This window comes from Camarhynchus parvulus, chromosome 2 (genome assembly GCF_901933205.1).
Source record: "Camarhynchus parvulus chromosome 2, STF_HiC, whole genome shotgun sequence".
In the NCBI taxonomy this organism is placed as follows: domain Eukaryota; kingdom Metazoa; phylum Chordata; class Aves; order Passeriformes; family Thraupidae; genus Camarhynchus; species Camarhynchus parvulus.
In genome coordinates, this window is record NC_044572.1 from 151,924,829 (window position 1) to 151,941,157 (window position 16,329).

At 45.9% G+C, this 16,329-nt stretch overlaps 1 protein-coding gene across 1 annotated transcript in view; it reads left to right on the forward strand.

Annotated features, from left to right (window-relative positions):
• Window positions 1–16,329, forward strand: part of CPSF1 (cleavage and polyadenylation specific factor 1) — a gene marked incomplete at its 3' end in the record, with an annotated part of 57,593 nt that overhangs the window by 8,877 nt on the left and 32,387 nt on the right. Inside the window, exons 3-8 of the mRNA XM_030965098.1 lie at window positions 3,919–3,946; window positions 8,378–8,511; window positions 12,800–12,880; window positions 14,492–14,643; window positions 14,720–14,866; window positions 16,131–16,270. Coding sequence (XP_030820958.1) covers window positions 3,919–3,946; window positions 8,378–8,511; window positions 12,800–12,880; window positions 14,492–14,643; window positions 14,720–14,866; window positions 16,131–16,270 — 682 coding nt within the window. The remainder of the gene's footprint in view (window positions 1–3,918; window positions 3,947–8,377; window positions 8,512–12,799; window positions 12,881–14,491; window positions 14,644–14,719; window positions 14,867–16,130; window positions 16,271–16,329) is intronic.

Here is a 16,329-nt window from a genome sequence, read left to right on the forward strand (position 1 = left end):
AACTGACCCCCCCAAAACGACCCCCTCAAAAAACTGATCGTCCCAGAAAAACACCCTAAAAAAACCCTCTCCAAAATAACCCCCAAAAATGAACCCCCAAAAATGATCCTCCCAGGAAAACACCCAAAAATCTCCCCAAAAGCTGATCCTCCCAGGAAAACACCCCAAAAACTCTCCCAGAATAACCCCCAAAATGAACCCCCAAAATTGACCCCCCCCCAAAAACGCTCAAAAAACCCAAAAAAACTCTCCAAAATAACCCCCAAAAATGATCCCCCCCAAAAATTGACACCCCCCGAAAAACCCTCAAAAAAAAACCCCAAAAAAATTCTCCAGAATAACCCCCAAAACTGACTCCCAAAAACTGATCCTCCCAAAAAACACCCCAAAAACCTGACCCTCTCAGAAACCCTCATCAAAAACCCCCCAAAAATGACCCTCCATTAAACCGACCGAAACAACCCCAAAAACCTGACCCCCAAACTCTCCCCTTCAGAAACAGATGCAAAAAACCCCTCCAAAGTAACCCCCAAAAATGATCCCCAAAAACGGATCCTCCCAGAAAAACACCCCAAAAAACCTCTCCAAAATACCCCCCAAAAATGAACCCCCAAAAATGGATCCTCCCAGAAAAACACCCCAAAAAAACTCTCCAAAATAACCCCCAAAAATGAACCCCCAAAAACTGATCCCCAAAAAACCCAAAATAATCCCTAAAAATGACTCTTCCAAACTGATCCCCAAAACTGACCCCCCCAAAACGACCCCCTCAAAAAACTGATCGTCCCAGAAAAACACCCCAAAAAAACCCTCTCCAAAATAACCCCCAAAAATGAACCCCCAAAAACTGATCCTCCCAGGAAAACACCCCAAAAAAACCTCTCCAAAATAACCCCCAAAAATGATCCCCCCCAAAAATTGACACCCCCCAAAAAACCCTCAAAAAAAAACCAACAAAATTCTCCAAAGTAACCCCCAAAAATGAACCCCCAAAAACGGATCCTCCCAGAAAAACACCCAAAAAGCTCCCCAGAAGCTGATCCTCCCAGGAAAACACCCCAAAAAACCTCTCCAGAATAACCCCCAAAAATGAACCCCCCAAAAACTGATCCTCCCAGAAAACACAAAAAAAACCCAACCAAAACCTCCAAAATAACCCCCAAAAATGAACCCCCAAAACTGTCCTCCTAGAAAAAACCCAAAAAAAACCTCTCCAGAATAACCCCCAAAATGAACCCCCAAAAATTGACACCCCCCAAAAACCCTCAAAACCAACCAACAAAATTCTCCAGAGACCCCACCCCAAAATGAACCCCCAAAAAGGAGACCTCCCAGAAAAACACCCAAAAAGCCCCCAGAAGCTGATCCTCCCAGGAAAACACCCCCAAAAACCTCTCAGAATAACCCCCAAAAATGAACCCCCAAAAAACTGATCCTCCCAGAAAAACATCCAAAAAAACCCTCTCCAAAATAACCCCCAAAAATGAACCCCCAAAAACTGATCCTCCTAGAAAAATACCCAAAAAAACCTCTCCAGAATAACCCCCAAAAATGAACCCCCCCAAAAATTGACAGCCCCCGAAAAACCCCAAAAAAAAACCCAAAAAAATTCTCCAGAATAACCCCCAAAACTGACTCCCAAAAACTGATCCTCCCAGGAAAACACCCCAAAAAACCTCTCCAGAATAACCCCCAAAAATGATCCCCCCCCCAAAAATTGACACCCCCCAAAAAACCCTCAAAAAAACCAACAAAACTCTCCAAAATAAGCCCCAAAAATGAACCCCCAAAACTGACTCCCAAAAACTGATCCTCCCAGAAAAATAGCCAAAAAAACTCTCCAAAATAACCTCCAAAAAAACCCCCAAAAACTGATAATCCCAAAAAAACCCCCCAAAAAGCTCATCCAAAAAAAACCCCAAAAATGACCCCACAAAAATTGATCCACTGGAAAAACACCTTAAAAAAAAAACAAACCCAAAACTGATCTTCCAAGAAAAACACCCAAAAAACCCCCAAAAATGATCAAAATAACCCCCCAAATGACCCCTCAAAAACGGACCCTCTGTAAAAAACCCCAAAAATCCTCTCAAAATAACCCCCAAACCTGACCCCTCCCCAAAAAACCCCCAAAAACTGACCCCCCACAAAAGACCCCAAAGTTTGTCCAAGATCAGCCCCCAAAACTCTGATCCTGTCCCCAGAAAATCCCAGAAGAGCCTCTAAAAACCAACCCTCCCCCAAAAAACCCCAAAATAACCCCCAAAAATGACACCCCAAAAAATGAACCCCCCTTAAAAAAACCCCAAAAATCGCCTCCAAAATTACCCCCAAAAATAATCCCCCAAAAAACTGATCCTCCCAGCAAATCCCCCAAAATGACCCCCCAAAAACTGATTCCTACAAGAAAATCCCCCAAAATAACCCCAAAAAACTGATCCTCCCAGCAAATCCCCCAAAATGACCCCCCAAAAACTGATTCCTCCAATAAAATCCCCCAAAATGACCCCAAAAACTGATCCCTCCCAGCAAATCCCCCAAAATGACCCCAAAAACTGTCCCTCCAAGAAAATCCCCCAAAATGACCCCAAAAACTGATCCCTCCCAGAAAATCCCCCAAAATACCCCCAAAAACTGATCCCTCCAAGAAAATCCCCCAAAATGACCCCAAAAACCGATCCCCTCCAAGAAAATCCCCAAAATGACCCCAAAAACTGATCCTCCCAAGAAAATCCCCAAAATGACCCCCAAAACTGATCCCTCCAAGAAAATCCCCCAAAATGACCCCAAAAACTGATCCCTCCCAGCAAATCCCCCAAAATGACCCCAAAAACTGATCCTCCCAGCAAATCCCCAAAATGACCCCCCAAAACTGATCCCTCCCAGAAAATCCCCCAAAATGACCCCAAAAACTGATCCCTCCAAGAAAATCCCCCAAAATGACCCCAAAAACTGATCCCTCCCAGCAAATCCCCCAAAATGACCCCAAAAACTGATCCCTCCAAGAAAATCCCCCAAAATGACCCCAAAAACTGATCCCTCCAAGAAAATCCCCCAAAATGACCCCAAAAACTGATCCTCCCAGAAAATCCCCCAAAATGACCCCAAAAACTGATCCCTCCAAGAGAAACTCCAGAACTGACCCCCCCAAACCACCCCAAAATCCAAAATAATGCCCAGAACCTGACCCCCCAAACTGCCCCCACCCAAAGTAACTCCCCAAATTTCACTTCCCCCCCTTTTCCCCCTTTATTCCCTCATTTTTCCCCTTTTTCCCCCATTTTTCCCCGTTTTTCCCCTTCTCCAACTTTCCCCCCTTGTTTCATCTTTGTTCCTGTTTTTTCTTCTTTTTCCCCCTTTCCCCCCTTTTCCCCTAAATTTCCCTTCCATTTCCCCTTTTCCCCAATTTCCCCACTTTTTTCCTCTTTTTCCCCTTTACCCCCTTTTTTTCACTTTTTCCCCATTTCCCCCTTTTCCCCCTTTTTTCCCTCTTCCCCCCTTTTTTCCCCTTCCCCTCCTTCCCCTTTTTTTCCTTTCCCCCCTTTTCCTCCCTTTTTTCTACCTTCCCTCCCTTTTTCACCTTTTCCTTCTTTTCCTCCTTTTCTCCTTTTTTCCCCTTTCCCCCTTTTTACCCCATTTTCCCCTTTTCCCCCTTTTTCCCCTTTCCCCCCTTTTCCCCTTTTTCCCCTTTTCCCCTTTCCCCTTTTTTCCTTTTTCCCTTTTTCCCTTTTTTCCTTTTCCCCCCTTTTTCCCCTTTTCCCCCTTTTCCTTTTCCCTTTTCCCCCCCCTTTTCCCCCATTTTCCCTTTCCCCTTTCCTCCTTTTCCCCTTTTCCCCCTTTTCCCCTTTTCCCCCTTTTTCCCCTTTTTCCTTTCCCAAACTTGGCCTCATTGCTGCCATTTCATTGTTTCCCTCCCAGGCTCCAGGGAAAGGTGACAGGAATGGGGGTGAGTGACCTCATTTGGGGGATTTGGGAATTCTGGAGATTTGGGAATTCTGGGGAGATTTGGGAATTCTGGGATTTGGGAATTCTGGAGATTTGGGAATTCTGGGGGATTTGGGAATTCTGGGGATTTGGGGATTCTGGAGATTTGGGAATTCTGGGGATTTGGGGAATCCCTGGGGGATTTGGGGAATTCCTGGGGATTTGGGGAATTCCTGGAGATTTGGGAATTCTGGGGAGATTTGGGAATTCTGGGGGATGGGGAATTCCTGGGGTTTGGGAATTGGGGAGGGAATTCTGGGGAATTTGTTGGGAATTGGAGATTTGGGATCTGGAGATTTGGGAATTCTGGAGATTTGGGAATTCTGGGATTTGGGGGAGATTTGGGGAATTCTGGGGATTTGGGGAATTCCGGGGAGATTTTGGGGAATTCCTGGGAGATTTGGGGGGTCCCTGGGGGATTTGGGAATTCTGGGGATTTGGGAATTCTGGGAGATTTGGGAATTCCTGGGGATTTGGGAATTCTGGGGGATTTGGGAATTCTGGGAGATTTGGGAATTCTGGGGGATTTGGGAATTCCTGAGATTGGGGAATTGGGATTTGGGAATTCTGGAGATTTGGGAATTCCTGGAGATTTGGGAATTCTGGGGGATTTGGGAATTCTGGGGGATTTGGGAATTCTGGGGATTTGGGAATTCTGGGAGATTTGGGAATTCTGGGGGATTTGGGGAATTCCTGGAGATTTTGGGAATTCTGGGGGATTTGGGAATTCTGGGAGATTTGGGAATTCTGGGGATTTGGGAATTCTGGGGATTTGGGAATTCTGGGGGATTTGGGAATTCTGGGGGACCCGATTTTTGGGAATTCTGGGGAGATTTGGGGAATTCCTGGGAGATTTGGGAATTCTGGGGGATTTGGGAATTCTGGGGGATTTGGGAATTCTGGGAGATTTGGGAATTCTGGGGGATTTGGGAATTCTGGGATTTGGGAATTCTGGGGATTTGGGAATTCTGGGGGATTTGGGAATTCTGGGGATTTGGGAATTCTGGGGGATTTGGGAATTCTGGGAGATTTGGGAATTCTGGGGAGTTTGGGAATTCTGGGGATTTGGGAATTCTGGGGAGATTTGGGAATTCTGGGATTTGGGAATTCTGGGGATTTGGGAATTCTGGGAGATTTGGGAATTCTGGGATTTGGGAATTCTGGAGATTTGGGAATTCCTCTTTTTTGGGGTAATTCTCTCATTTTTTGGGGTGATTTTTCCTTTTTTTGCCTCATTCTCCCAATTTTGGGTGATTTCCTCATTTTTTGGGACAATTCTCTCCTTTTTGGGGCGATATTCTCTTTTTTTTGGACAATTTTCCCATTTTTGGGGGAATTTCCTCCTTTTTTTTACAATTCTCTCCCTTTTGGGGCAATTCCTCCACACTCTGGATAATTCTCTCACTTCTGGGCTGATTTTCTTTTTCTTTTTGATAATTCTCCCAGTTTTGGGATGATTTCCTCAGTTTTCATCATTCTCTCATTTTTGGGGCGATTTCCTCATTTCTTGGGGATAATTCTCACATTTTTGGGTGATTTCCTCCCTTTTGGATGTAAATTTCCCTCGTTTTGAGGTGATTTTCTCCCTTTTTTGGGGCTGATCCCATTTTTGGGTTGATTTCCTCCATTTTTGGGGATTTTCCATCCTTTTGAGGTTGATTTCCCTTTCTTTAGGCTTTCTTTGGGCTGATTTTCCTCCTTTTTGGGGTGATTTCCTCCATTTTAGGGTGATTTCCTCTTTTTTTGGGGTGATTTCCTCCCCTTTTGGGGTAATTTCCTCCTTTTTGAGTTGATTTCCCCCCTTTTTGAGACATTTCCCTTTTAGGGTTGATTTCCCCTTTTTAGGGCAATTTCCTCCATTTTTGGCACAATTTCTCCCCATTTTTGGTTCATTTCCCCAATTTTTTGGGTTGATTTCCCCATTTTAGGTTGATTTCCTCTCTTTTTAGGTTGATTCCTCCCCTTTTTGGGTTGATTTCTTCTTTTTTGGGTTGACTTCCCCTTTTTAGGGTAATTTCCTCCATTTTTGGGATAATTTCTCCCCTTTTGGTGTCATTTTCCCCCTTTTTGAGTTGATTTCCCCTTTTTTGAGTTGATTTCCCCTTTTTTGGGACGATTTCTCCATTTGGCGTAATTCCCCAATTTTGGGTTGATTTCCTCCTTTTTGAGTTGATTTCCCCCATTTTTGGGACAATTTCCCTTTTTGGGGTGATTTCCCCCTTTTTAGGGCAATTTCCTCCATTTTTGGGACAATTTCTCCCCTTTTAGGGTGATTTCCCCCCATTTTTGGGTTGATTTTCCCCTTTTGGGGACAATTTCTCTTCTTGGGTTGATTTTCCCTCCCCTTTTTGGGGCAGTTTCCCAATTTGGGGCGATTTTCTCCCTTTTTGGGACCATTTCTCCCCTTTTTTGGTTGATTTCCTCTCTTTTTGGGGTAATTTCCTCCCTTTTTGAGTTGATTTCCCCCATTTTTGGGACAATTTCCTTTTTGGGATGATTTCCCCCCCATGGTTGGAGCAATTCCCCAATTTTGGGTTGGTTCCTTCTTTTTGAGTTGATTTCCTCAATTTTTGGAGTTTTTCCCTCTCTTTTAGGGTGATTTCCCTTGATTTTTAGGCTGATTTTCCTCCATTTTTGGGGTGATTTTCCCCCTTTTTAGGGCAATTTTCTCCATTTTTGGGACAATTTCTCCCCTTTTGGGTTGATTTTCCCCTTTTTGGGGTGATTTCCTTCTTTTTGGCACAATTTTCCTTTCTGGGGCAATTTCCTCCTTTTTGGGTTGATTTCCTCAATTTTTAGGCAGATTTTCCTCAATTTTTGGGTTGATTTTCCCCCTTTTTGAGTTGATTTCCTCCATTTTCCCAATACCTCCCTTTTTGGGTTGATTTCCCCTTTTTAGGGCATTTCTTCCCATCTTGGACAATTTCTCCCAATTTAGGTGATTCCCCATTTTGGGGTGATTTCCTTCTTTTAAATTAAATTCCCTTTTGGGACATTTCCTTTTGTTGATTTCCCTTTTAGACAATTTCCATTTTTGCACAATCCTTCAATTCCATTTCAATTTCATTTCTCCTTTTGGAGTTGATTTCCCCCTTTTTGAGACAATTTCCCTTTTTGGGATGATTTCCCCCCCATGTTTGGAGTAATTCACCATTTTTGGGGCGATTTCTCCCCTTTTTGAGTTTATTTCCCCCATTTTTGGGACAATTTTTCCCCTTTTAGGGTAATTTCCTCCATTTTTGGGTTGATTTCCCCCTTTTTGAACCCATTTCCCCATTCCCCAAAAATCCCTCACTCCCTCAGACATTTCCCCAACTGAACTCCCAATCAAAGCTGAAACCATCCAATTAAATTAAATTAAATTCAATTAAATTAAATTAAATTCAATCCAATTCAATCCAATTCAATCCAATTCCATTCAATTCCATTCAATTCAATTCAATTCAATCCAATTCAATCCAATCCAATTCAATTCAATTCAATCCAATTAAATTCATTTCAATTCAATTCAATCCAATTCACTTCAATTCCATTCAATTCCATTCAATTCAATCCAATTAAATTCATTTCAATTCAATTCCATTCAATCCAATTCAATCCAATTCAATTCAATTCAATTCAATTCAATTCAATCCAATCCAATTCAATCCAATTCAATCCAATTCAATTCAATTCAATTCAATTCAATTCAATTCAATTCAATTCAATTCAATCCAATTCCATTCAATTCAATTCAATTCAATTCAATTCAATTCAATTCAATTCAATTCAATTCAATTCAATTCAATTCAATTCAATTCATCTTTCAATTCAATTCAATTCAATTCAATTCCATTCAATTCAATTCAATCCAATTCAATTCAATTCAATTCACTTCAATTCAATTCAATCCAATTCAATTCAATTCAATCCAATTCCATTCAATTCAATTCAATTCAATTCAATTCAATTCAATTCAATTCAATTCAATTCAATCCAATTCAATTCATTCCAATTCAATTCAATTCAATTCCATTCCATTCAATTCAGTTCAATTCCATTCAATCCAATTCAATCCAATTCAATCCAATTCCATTCAATTCAATCCAATCCAATCCAATTCAATTCAATCCAATTCAATCCAATCCAATTCCATTCAATCCAATTCACATTCAATCCAATTCAATTCAATCCAATTCAATCCAATTCAATTCAATCCAATTCAATTCCATTCAATTCAATTCCATTCAATTCAATTCAATTCAAGTCCAGACCCAACCAAAAATCCCCAACCAGCAAAAAAAAACCCCGAGCCAAAAATCCCCCCCGATTTCTAAATTCTCAATTTTGGGGGTGCAGAACTTGGAGGAAAACCCCGAAAAAAACCCCAAAAGTTGGAATTTGTTCTGTGCAGAGGGCAAAGGGCAGCGGGAGAAGCTGGAGCTGCTGGGCTCCTTCTCGTTCTTCGGCAACGTCATGTCCATGGCCAGCGTGCAGCTGGCCGGCGCCAAGAGGGACGCGCTGCTGCTCAGCTTCAAGGATGCCAAGGTGGGGGAGAGAGCCCAGGAAATGCCACAAAAACAACACAAAAATGCCACCAAAAAATGGCACAAAATCCCACAAAAATCCCACAAAAAATGCCGGAAAAATCCCCACAAAAATGCCACAAAAATGCCACAAAAATCCCCCAAAAATGGCAAAAAAATCCACAAAAAATGCCACAAAAATCCCCCAAAATGGCAAAAAAATCCACAAAAAATGCCACAAAAAACCCCCAAAAAAAAAATGCCCCAAAAGCCGAAGAATCCCCCAAAAAATCCCACAAACCACACAAAATGCCACAAAAACAAAATGACACAAACCCCCCAAAATCCCACAAAATGCCACAAAACACAAAACCCCCAAAAATGGCAAAAAAATCCACAAAAAATGCCACAAAAAATGCCACAAAAATGCCACAAAAATGCCACAAAAAAATCCCACAAAAATGCCACAAAAATCCTCAAAAAAATGCCAGAAAAATGCCACAAAAAATGCCACAAAAATCACACAAAAATCCCCTAAAAAATGCCGGAAAAATCCCCACAAAAATCCCACAAAAAATGCCACAAAAAATGACACAAAAATCCCCCCAAAATTGCCACAAAAATCCCCCAAAAATGGCAAAAAAATCCACAAAAAATGCCACAAAAAATGCCACAAAAATGCCACAAAAAATGCCACAAAAAATGCTACAAAAATGACACAAAAAATGACACAAAAATGCCACAAAAAATGACACAAAAATGCCACAAAAAATGCCACAAAAATCCCACAAAAAATCCCACAAAAAACCCCAAAAAATCCCCCAAAAATGCCACAAAATCCCCCAAAAATGCCACAAAAAATGCCACAAAATCCCACAAAAAAGCCACAAAAATCCCCACAATAAACCCCAAAAATGCCACAAAAAACCCAAAAAATGCCACAAAAATCCCCCAAAAAATCCCCCCAAAATCCTCCAAAAATCCCCACAAAAATCCCACAAAAAATGCCACAAAAACCCCACAAAAATCCCACAAAAAACACCCAAAAATCCCCCAGAAAATGCCACAAAAATCCCACAAAAAATCCCACAAAAAAGCCACAAAAATCCCCCAAAAATGCCACAAAAATCCCCCAAAAATCCCCCCAAAAATCCCACAAACTCCCACAAAAAGATCCCACAAAAATCCTAAAGAATGGTAAAAAATAGAACAAAAAATAAATTGCAAAGGACCTAAAAACCCCCAAAAATCCCCCAAAAATGCCACAAAAATCCCACAAACTCCCACAAAAATCCCACAAAAATCCTAAAGAATGGTAAAAAATAGAACAAAAAACCAAAATTGCAAAGGACCTAAAAAAATTGCAAAGGACCAAAAAATCCCCCAAAAATCCCACAAAAATCCCACAAAAATGCCACAAAATCCCCCAAAAATCCCCCCAAAACCCCACAAAAATCCCAGAAAAACCCCACAAAAATCCCTCAAAAATCCCACAAAATCCCACAAAAAAACCCCAAAAACGCCACAAAAATCCTAAAGAACGTTCAAAAAATAGGACAAAAAATAAAAAATTGCAAAGAACCTAAAAAACCCCAAAAAATCCCACAAAAAACCCCAAAATATTCCACAAAAAAACCCCCAAAAAATCCCGCAAAAAAACCCCAGAAAATCCCACAAAAATCCTAAAGAATGGTAAAAAAATAGAACAAAAACCCAAAATTGCAAAGGACCTAAAAAACCCCAAAAAATTCCACAAAAACCCAAAAAATCCCACAAAAATCCTAAAGAATGGTAAAAATGAACAAAAAATAAAAAATTGCAAAGGACCTAAAAACCCCCAAAAATCCCACAAAAATCCATTGATAGTTTTAGGGTGCAGTAAATAATTTTTGGTGTGCCATGTTTCAATTTTGGGGTGCCATTGTTAACCTTGGGGTGCCATTGATAACTTTGGGGTGCCATTGATAACCTTGGGGTGCCATTGATAACTTTGGGGTGCCCTCACCCGTTTTTGGGGTGCCATTGATAACCTTGGGGTGCCATTGATAACTTTGGGGTGCCATTGATATTTTTGGGGTGCTGTAGCTCATTTTTGGGGTGCCATTGATAACTTTGGGGTGCCCTCACCCGTTTTTGGGGTGCCATTGATAACCTTGGGGTGCCATTGATAACTTTGGGGTGCCATTGATATTTTTGGGGTGCTGTAGCTCATTTTTGGGGTGCCATTGATAACTTTGGGGTGCCCTCACCCGTTTTTGGGGTGCCATTGATAACCTTGGGGTGCCATTGATAACTTTGGGGTGCCCTCACCCGTTTTTGGGGTGTCATTGATAACCTTGGGGTGCCATTGATAACTTTGGGGTGCCATTGATAACTTTGGGGTGCCCTCACCCATTTTTGGGGTGCCATTGATAACTTTGGGTGCCATTGATATTTTTGGGGTGCTGTAGCTCATTTTTGGGGTGCCATTGATAACTTTGGGGTGCCCTCACCCGTTTTTGGTGTGCCATTGATAACCTTGGGGTGCCATTGATAACCTTGGGGTGCCATTGACACCTTTGGGGTGCCATTGATAACTTTGGGTGCATTGATAACTTTGGGGTGCCATTGATAACTTTGGGGTGCCCTCACCCGTTTTTGGTGTGCCATTAATAACCTTGGGGTGCCATTGATAACTTTGGGGTGCCATTGATATTTTTGGGGTGCTGTAGCTCATTTTTGGGGTGCCATTGATAACTTTGGGGTGCCCTCACCCGTTTTTGGGGTGCCATTGATAACCTTGGGGTGCCATTGATAACTTTGGGGTGCCATTGATAACTTTGGGGTGCCCTCACCCGTTTTTGGGGTGCCATTGATAATCTTGGGGTGCCATTCATAACTTTGGGGCGCCATTGATAACCTTGGGGTGCCATTGATAACTTTGGGGTGCCCTCACCCGTTTTTGGGGTTTCATTGATAACCTTGGGGTGCCATTGATAACTTTGGGGTGCCATTGATAACTTTGGGGTGCCCTCACCCATTTTTGGGGTGCCATTGATAACTTTGGGTGCCATTGATATTTTTGGGGTGCTGTAGCTCATTTTTGGGGTGCCATTGATAACCTTGGGGTGCCATTGATAACTTTGGGGTGCCATTGATAACTTTGGGGTGCCCTCACCCATTTTTAGGGTGCTGTTCTCAGCCCGACCCCATTTTGGGGTGCTCTAACTCCATTTTGGGGTGCCATATTTCAATTTTAGGGTGCTGTAGATAACTTTGGGATGCCATTGATCATTTTGGGGTGCCCTCACCCGTTTTTGGGGTGCCATTGATAACCTTGGGGCGCCATTGATAACTTTGGGTGCATTGATAACTTTGGGGTGCCATTGATAACTTTGGGGTGCTGTAGCTCATTTTTGGGGTGCCATTGATAACTTTGGGGTGCCATTGACACCTTTGGGGTGCCATTGATAACCTTGGGTGCCATTGATAACTTTGGGGTGCCATTGATAACTTTGGGGTGCCCTCACCCGTTTTTGGGGTGCCATTGATAACTTTGGGTGCCATTGATATTTTTGGGGTGCTGTAGCTCATTTTTGGGGTGCCATTGATAACTTTGGGGTGCCATTGATAACTTTGGGGTGCCCTCACCCGTTTTTGGGGTGCTGTTCTCAGCCCGACCCCATTTTGGGGTGCTCTAACTCCATTTTGGGGTGCTGTAAATAACTTTGGGGTGCTGTAACTCAATTTTGGGGTGCCATTGATAATTTTGGGGTGCCACATTTCAGTTTTAGGGTGCTGTAGATGATTTTGGGGTGCCATTGATAATTTCAGGTTGCTGTGAATATTTTTGGGGTGCCCTGAGCCGTTTTTGGGGTGCTGCTCCCCCAGCTCTCAGTGGTGGAGTACAGCCCCGTTTTGGGGTGCCATATTTCAGTTTTAGGGTGCTGTAGATAACTTTGGGATGCCATTGATCATTTTGGGGTGCCCTCACCCGTTTTTGGGGTGCTGGGGATGATTTTGGGACGCCCTGACCGGTTTTTGGGGTGCTGTTCTCAGCTCTCCGTGTTGAGAGCACGACCCCATTTTGGGGTGCTCTAACTCCATTTTGGGGTGCCATATTTCAGTTTTAGGGTGCTGTAAATAACTTAGGGGTGCTGGGGATAATTTTGGGGTGCCACAACTCGTTTTTGGGGTGCTGGGGATGATTTTGGGGCGCCCTGACCCGTTTTTGGGGTGCTGGGGATGGTTTTGGGGCACCCTGACCCGTTTTTGGGGTGCTGGGGATGGTTTTGGGGTGCCCTAACCCGTTTTTGGGGTGCTGTTCTCAGCTCTCCGTGGTGGAGTACGACCCCGGCACCCACGACCTCAAGACTCTGTCCCTGCACTACTTCGAGGAGCCGGAGCTCAGGGTGAGCCCACGACCCCAAAATCCCCGCATTTTACCCCAAAATGGATTTTGGGGTTCCCCTTAAATCCTGGGGTTATCCCAGAACCCCAAAACTTCTGATTTTCCCCCCAAAAATGAATTTTGGGGTTCTCTTAAACCCCACACACCCCAAAATCCCTGACTTGCCCCCAGAATGGATTTTGGGGTTCCCTTAAATCCCGGGGTCACCCCACAACCCCAAAATCCCTGAATTTTCCCCCAAAATCGATTTTGGGGTTCCCTTAAATCCCGGGGTTATCCCAGAACCCCAAATTCTCTCATTTTCCCCCAGAATGAATTTTGGGGTTCCCTTAAAACCCGAACACCCCCAAAATCCCTGAGTTCCCCCCAATTTTTGGGGTTCCCTTAAATCCCAGGGTTATCCCAGAACCCCAAATTCTCTCATTTTCCCCCAGAATGCATTTTGGGGTTCCATTAAACCCCAAACACCCCAAAATCTCTGATTTTCCCCCAAACGGATTTTGGGGTTTCCTCAGATCCCAAGGTTATCCCAGAACCCCCAAATCCCTGAATTTTACCCCAAAAATGGATTTTGGGATTCCCTTAAAACCCAAAAACCCCAAATCCCTGTTTTTCCAGGATGACTTCATGCAGAACACGCACACAGGGCTCTGGGATGGATTTTGGGGTTCCCAAATCCCATTTGAGGCTCCCAAACCCCTGTTTTTTCCAGGATGGCTTCGTGCAGAACGTGCACACCCCCTGTGTGCATGTGGGGTCACTCTGGGATGGATTTTGGGGTTCCCAAATCCCATTGGGGTTCCCAAACCCCCGTTTTTCCAGGATGGCTTCGTGCAGATCCTGCTCACAGGGCTCTGGGATGGATTTTGGGGTTCCCAAATCCCATTTGGGGTTCCCAAACCCCCATTTTTTCCAGGATGGCTTCGTGCAGAACGTGCACACCCCCTGTGTGCATGTGGGGTCACTCTGGGATGGATTTTGGGGTTCCCAAATCCCATTTGGGGTTCCCAAATCCCCGTTTTTTCAGGACAGCTTTGTGCAGAACACGCACACAGGGCTCTGGGATGGATTTTGGGGTTCCCAAATCCCATTTGAGGCTCCCAAACCCCCGTTTTTTCCAGGATGGCTTCGTGCAGAACGTGCACACCCCCTGTGTGCATGTGGGGTCACTCTGGGATGGATTTTGGGGTTCCCAAATCCCATTTGAGGCTCCCAAACCCCCATTTTTCCAGGATGGCTTCGTGCAGATCCTGCTCACAGGGCTCTGGGATGGATTTTGGGGTTCCCAAATCCCATTGGGGTTCCCAAACCCCCATTTTTTCCAGGATGGCTTCATGCAGAACGTGCACACCCCCTGTGTGCATGTGGGATCACTGGGATGGATTTTGGGGTTCCCAAATCCCATTTGGGGTTCCCAAATCCCCGTTTTTTCAGGACAGCTTTGTGCAGAACATTTACACAGGGCTGTGGGGTGGGTTTTGGCATTCCAGAGCCCCCCCAAACCCCCGTTTTTTCCAGGATGGCTTCATGCAGAACACGCACACAGGGCTCTGGGATGGATTTTGGGGTTCCCAAATCCCATTTGAGGCTCCCAAACCCCCGTTTTTTCCAGGATGGCTTCGTGCAGAACGTGCACACCCCCTGCGTGCGCGTGGACCCCGACGGGCGCTGCGCGGTGATGCTGATCTACGGCACGCGCCTGGTGGTGCTGCCCTTCCGCCGCGACTCCCTGGCCGATGAGCACGAGGGGCTGGTGGGAGAGGGGTGAGAGAGACCCCCAGACCCCCCCCCGGGCACCCCAAGAGCCGGGCAGCCCCCCTGAACCCCCCAATCCCCACAGGCAGAAGTCGAGTTTCCTGCCCAGCTACATCATCGACGTGCGCGAGCTGGACGAGAAACTGCTCAACATCATCGACATGCAGTTCCTGCACGGCTACTATGAGCCCACGCTGCTGATCCTCTTCGAGCCCAACCAGACCTGGCCCGGGTCCGTCTGGGGGTCCCAGGGGGATTTTGGGGGGTTTGGAGGGAATTTGGGGCAGTTTGGGGAGATTTGGGGCAGTTTAGAGGGAATTTGGGGGGGTTTTGGGGGTCCCAGCCCATGCAGTTCTACCATGGCTACTATGAGCTCACCCTGCTGATCCTCTCTGAGCCCAACCAGACCTGGCCCGGGTCAGTCTGGGGGTCCCAGGGGGATTTTGGGGGGTTTGGAGGGAATTTGGGGCAGTTTTGGGGGGGGTTTCAGGGGGTTTTGGGGGGATTTGGGGGGGTTTTGGGAGTCCCAGCCCATGCAGTTCCTGCACGGCTACTATGAACCCACCCTGTGATCCTCTTCGAGCCCAACCAGACCTGGCCCGGGTCAGTTTGGGGGTCCCAGGGGGATTTTGGGGTGTTTGGAGGAATTTGGGGTGTTTTGGAGGAAATTTGAGGGGTTTGGGGGGGATTTCAGAGGGTTTTGGGGGGATTTGGGGGGGGTTTCAGGGGGTCCCAGCCCATGCAGCTCTTACATGGGCACTGTGAGCCCACGCTGCTGATCCTCTTTGAGCCCAGCCAGACCTGGCCCGGGTCCGTCTGGGGGTCCCAGGGGGATTTTGGGGGGTTTGGAGGAATTTGGGGCAGTTTGGGGAGATTTGGGGCAGTTTATAAGGAATTTGAAGGGGTTTTGGGGGTCCCAGCCCATGCAGTTCTACCATGGCTACTATGAGCTCACCCTGCTGATCCTCTCTGAGCCCAACCAGAGCTGGCCCGGGTCCGTTTGGGGGTCCCAGGGGGATTTTGGGGGGTTTGGGGGGGATTTGGGGCAGTTTTGGGGGGTTTCAGGGGATTTTGGGGGTCCCAGCCCATGCAGCTCTTACATGGGCACTGTGAGCTCACCCTGCTGATCCTCTCCCAACCAGAGCTGGCCCGGGTCAGTTTGGGGGTTGTGTGGGGTCGGGGTGTGACTGTGACACCCCCAGGTGACACAGAGGTGACAGAGGTGTCCCCACAGGAGGGTGGCAGTGCCGCAGGTGGGGTCAGGCTGTGTCTGTCACCCCCAGGTGACACAGAGGTGACCCCCCAGGTGACAGAGGTGTCCCCACAGGAGGGTGGCAGTGCCACAGGACACGGGTGGGGTCAGGGGGTGTGTGTCACCCCCAGGTGACCCGCAGGTGACACGGATGTCCCCACAGGAGGGTGGCAGTGCGACACGTGGGGTCAGGGGGTGTCTGTCACCCCCAGGTGACCCGCAGGTGACACGGGTGTCCCCACAGGAGGGTGGCAGTGCGACAGGACACCTGCAGCATCGTGGCCATCTCGCTGAACATCCTGCAGCGCGTCCACCCCGTGATCTGGTCCCTGAGCTCGCTGCCCTTCGACTGCACCCAGGCACTGCCCGTGCCCAAACCCATCGGTCAGTGACAGTGACAGTGACAGTGACAGTGACACAGTGACACAGTGACAGTGACAGTG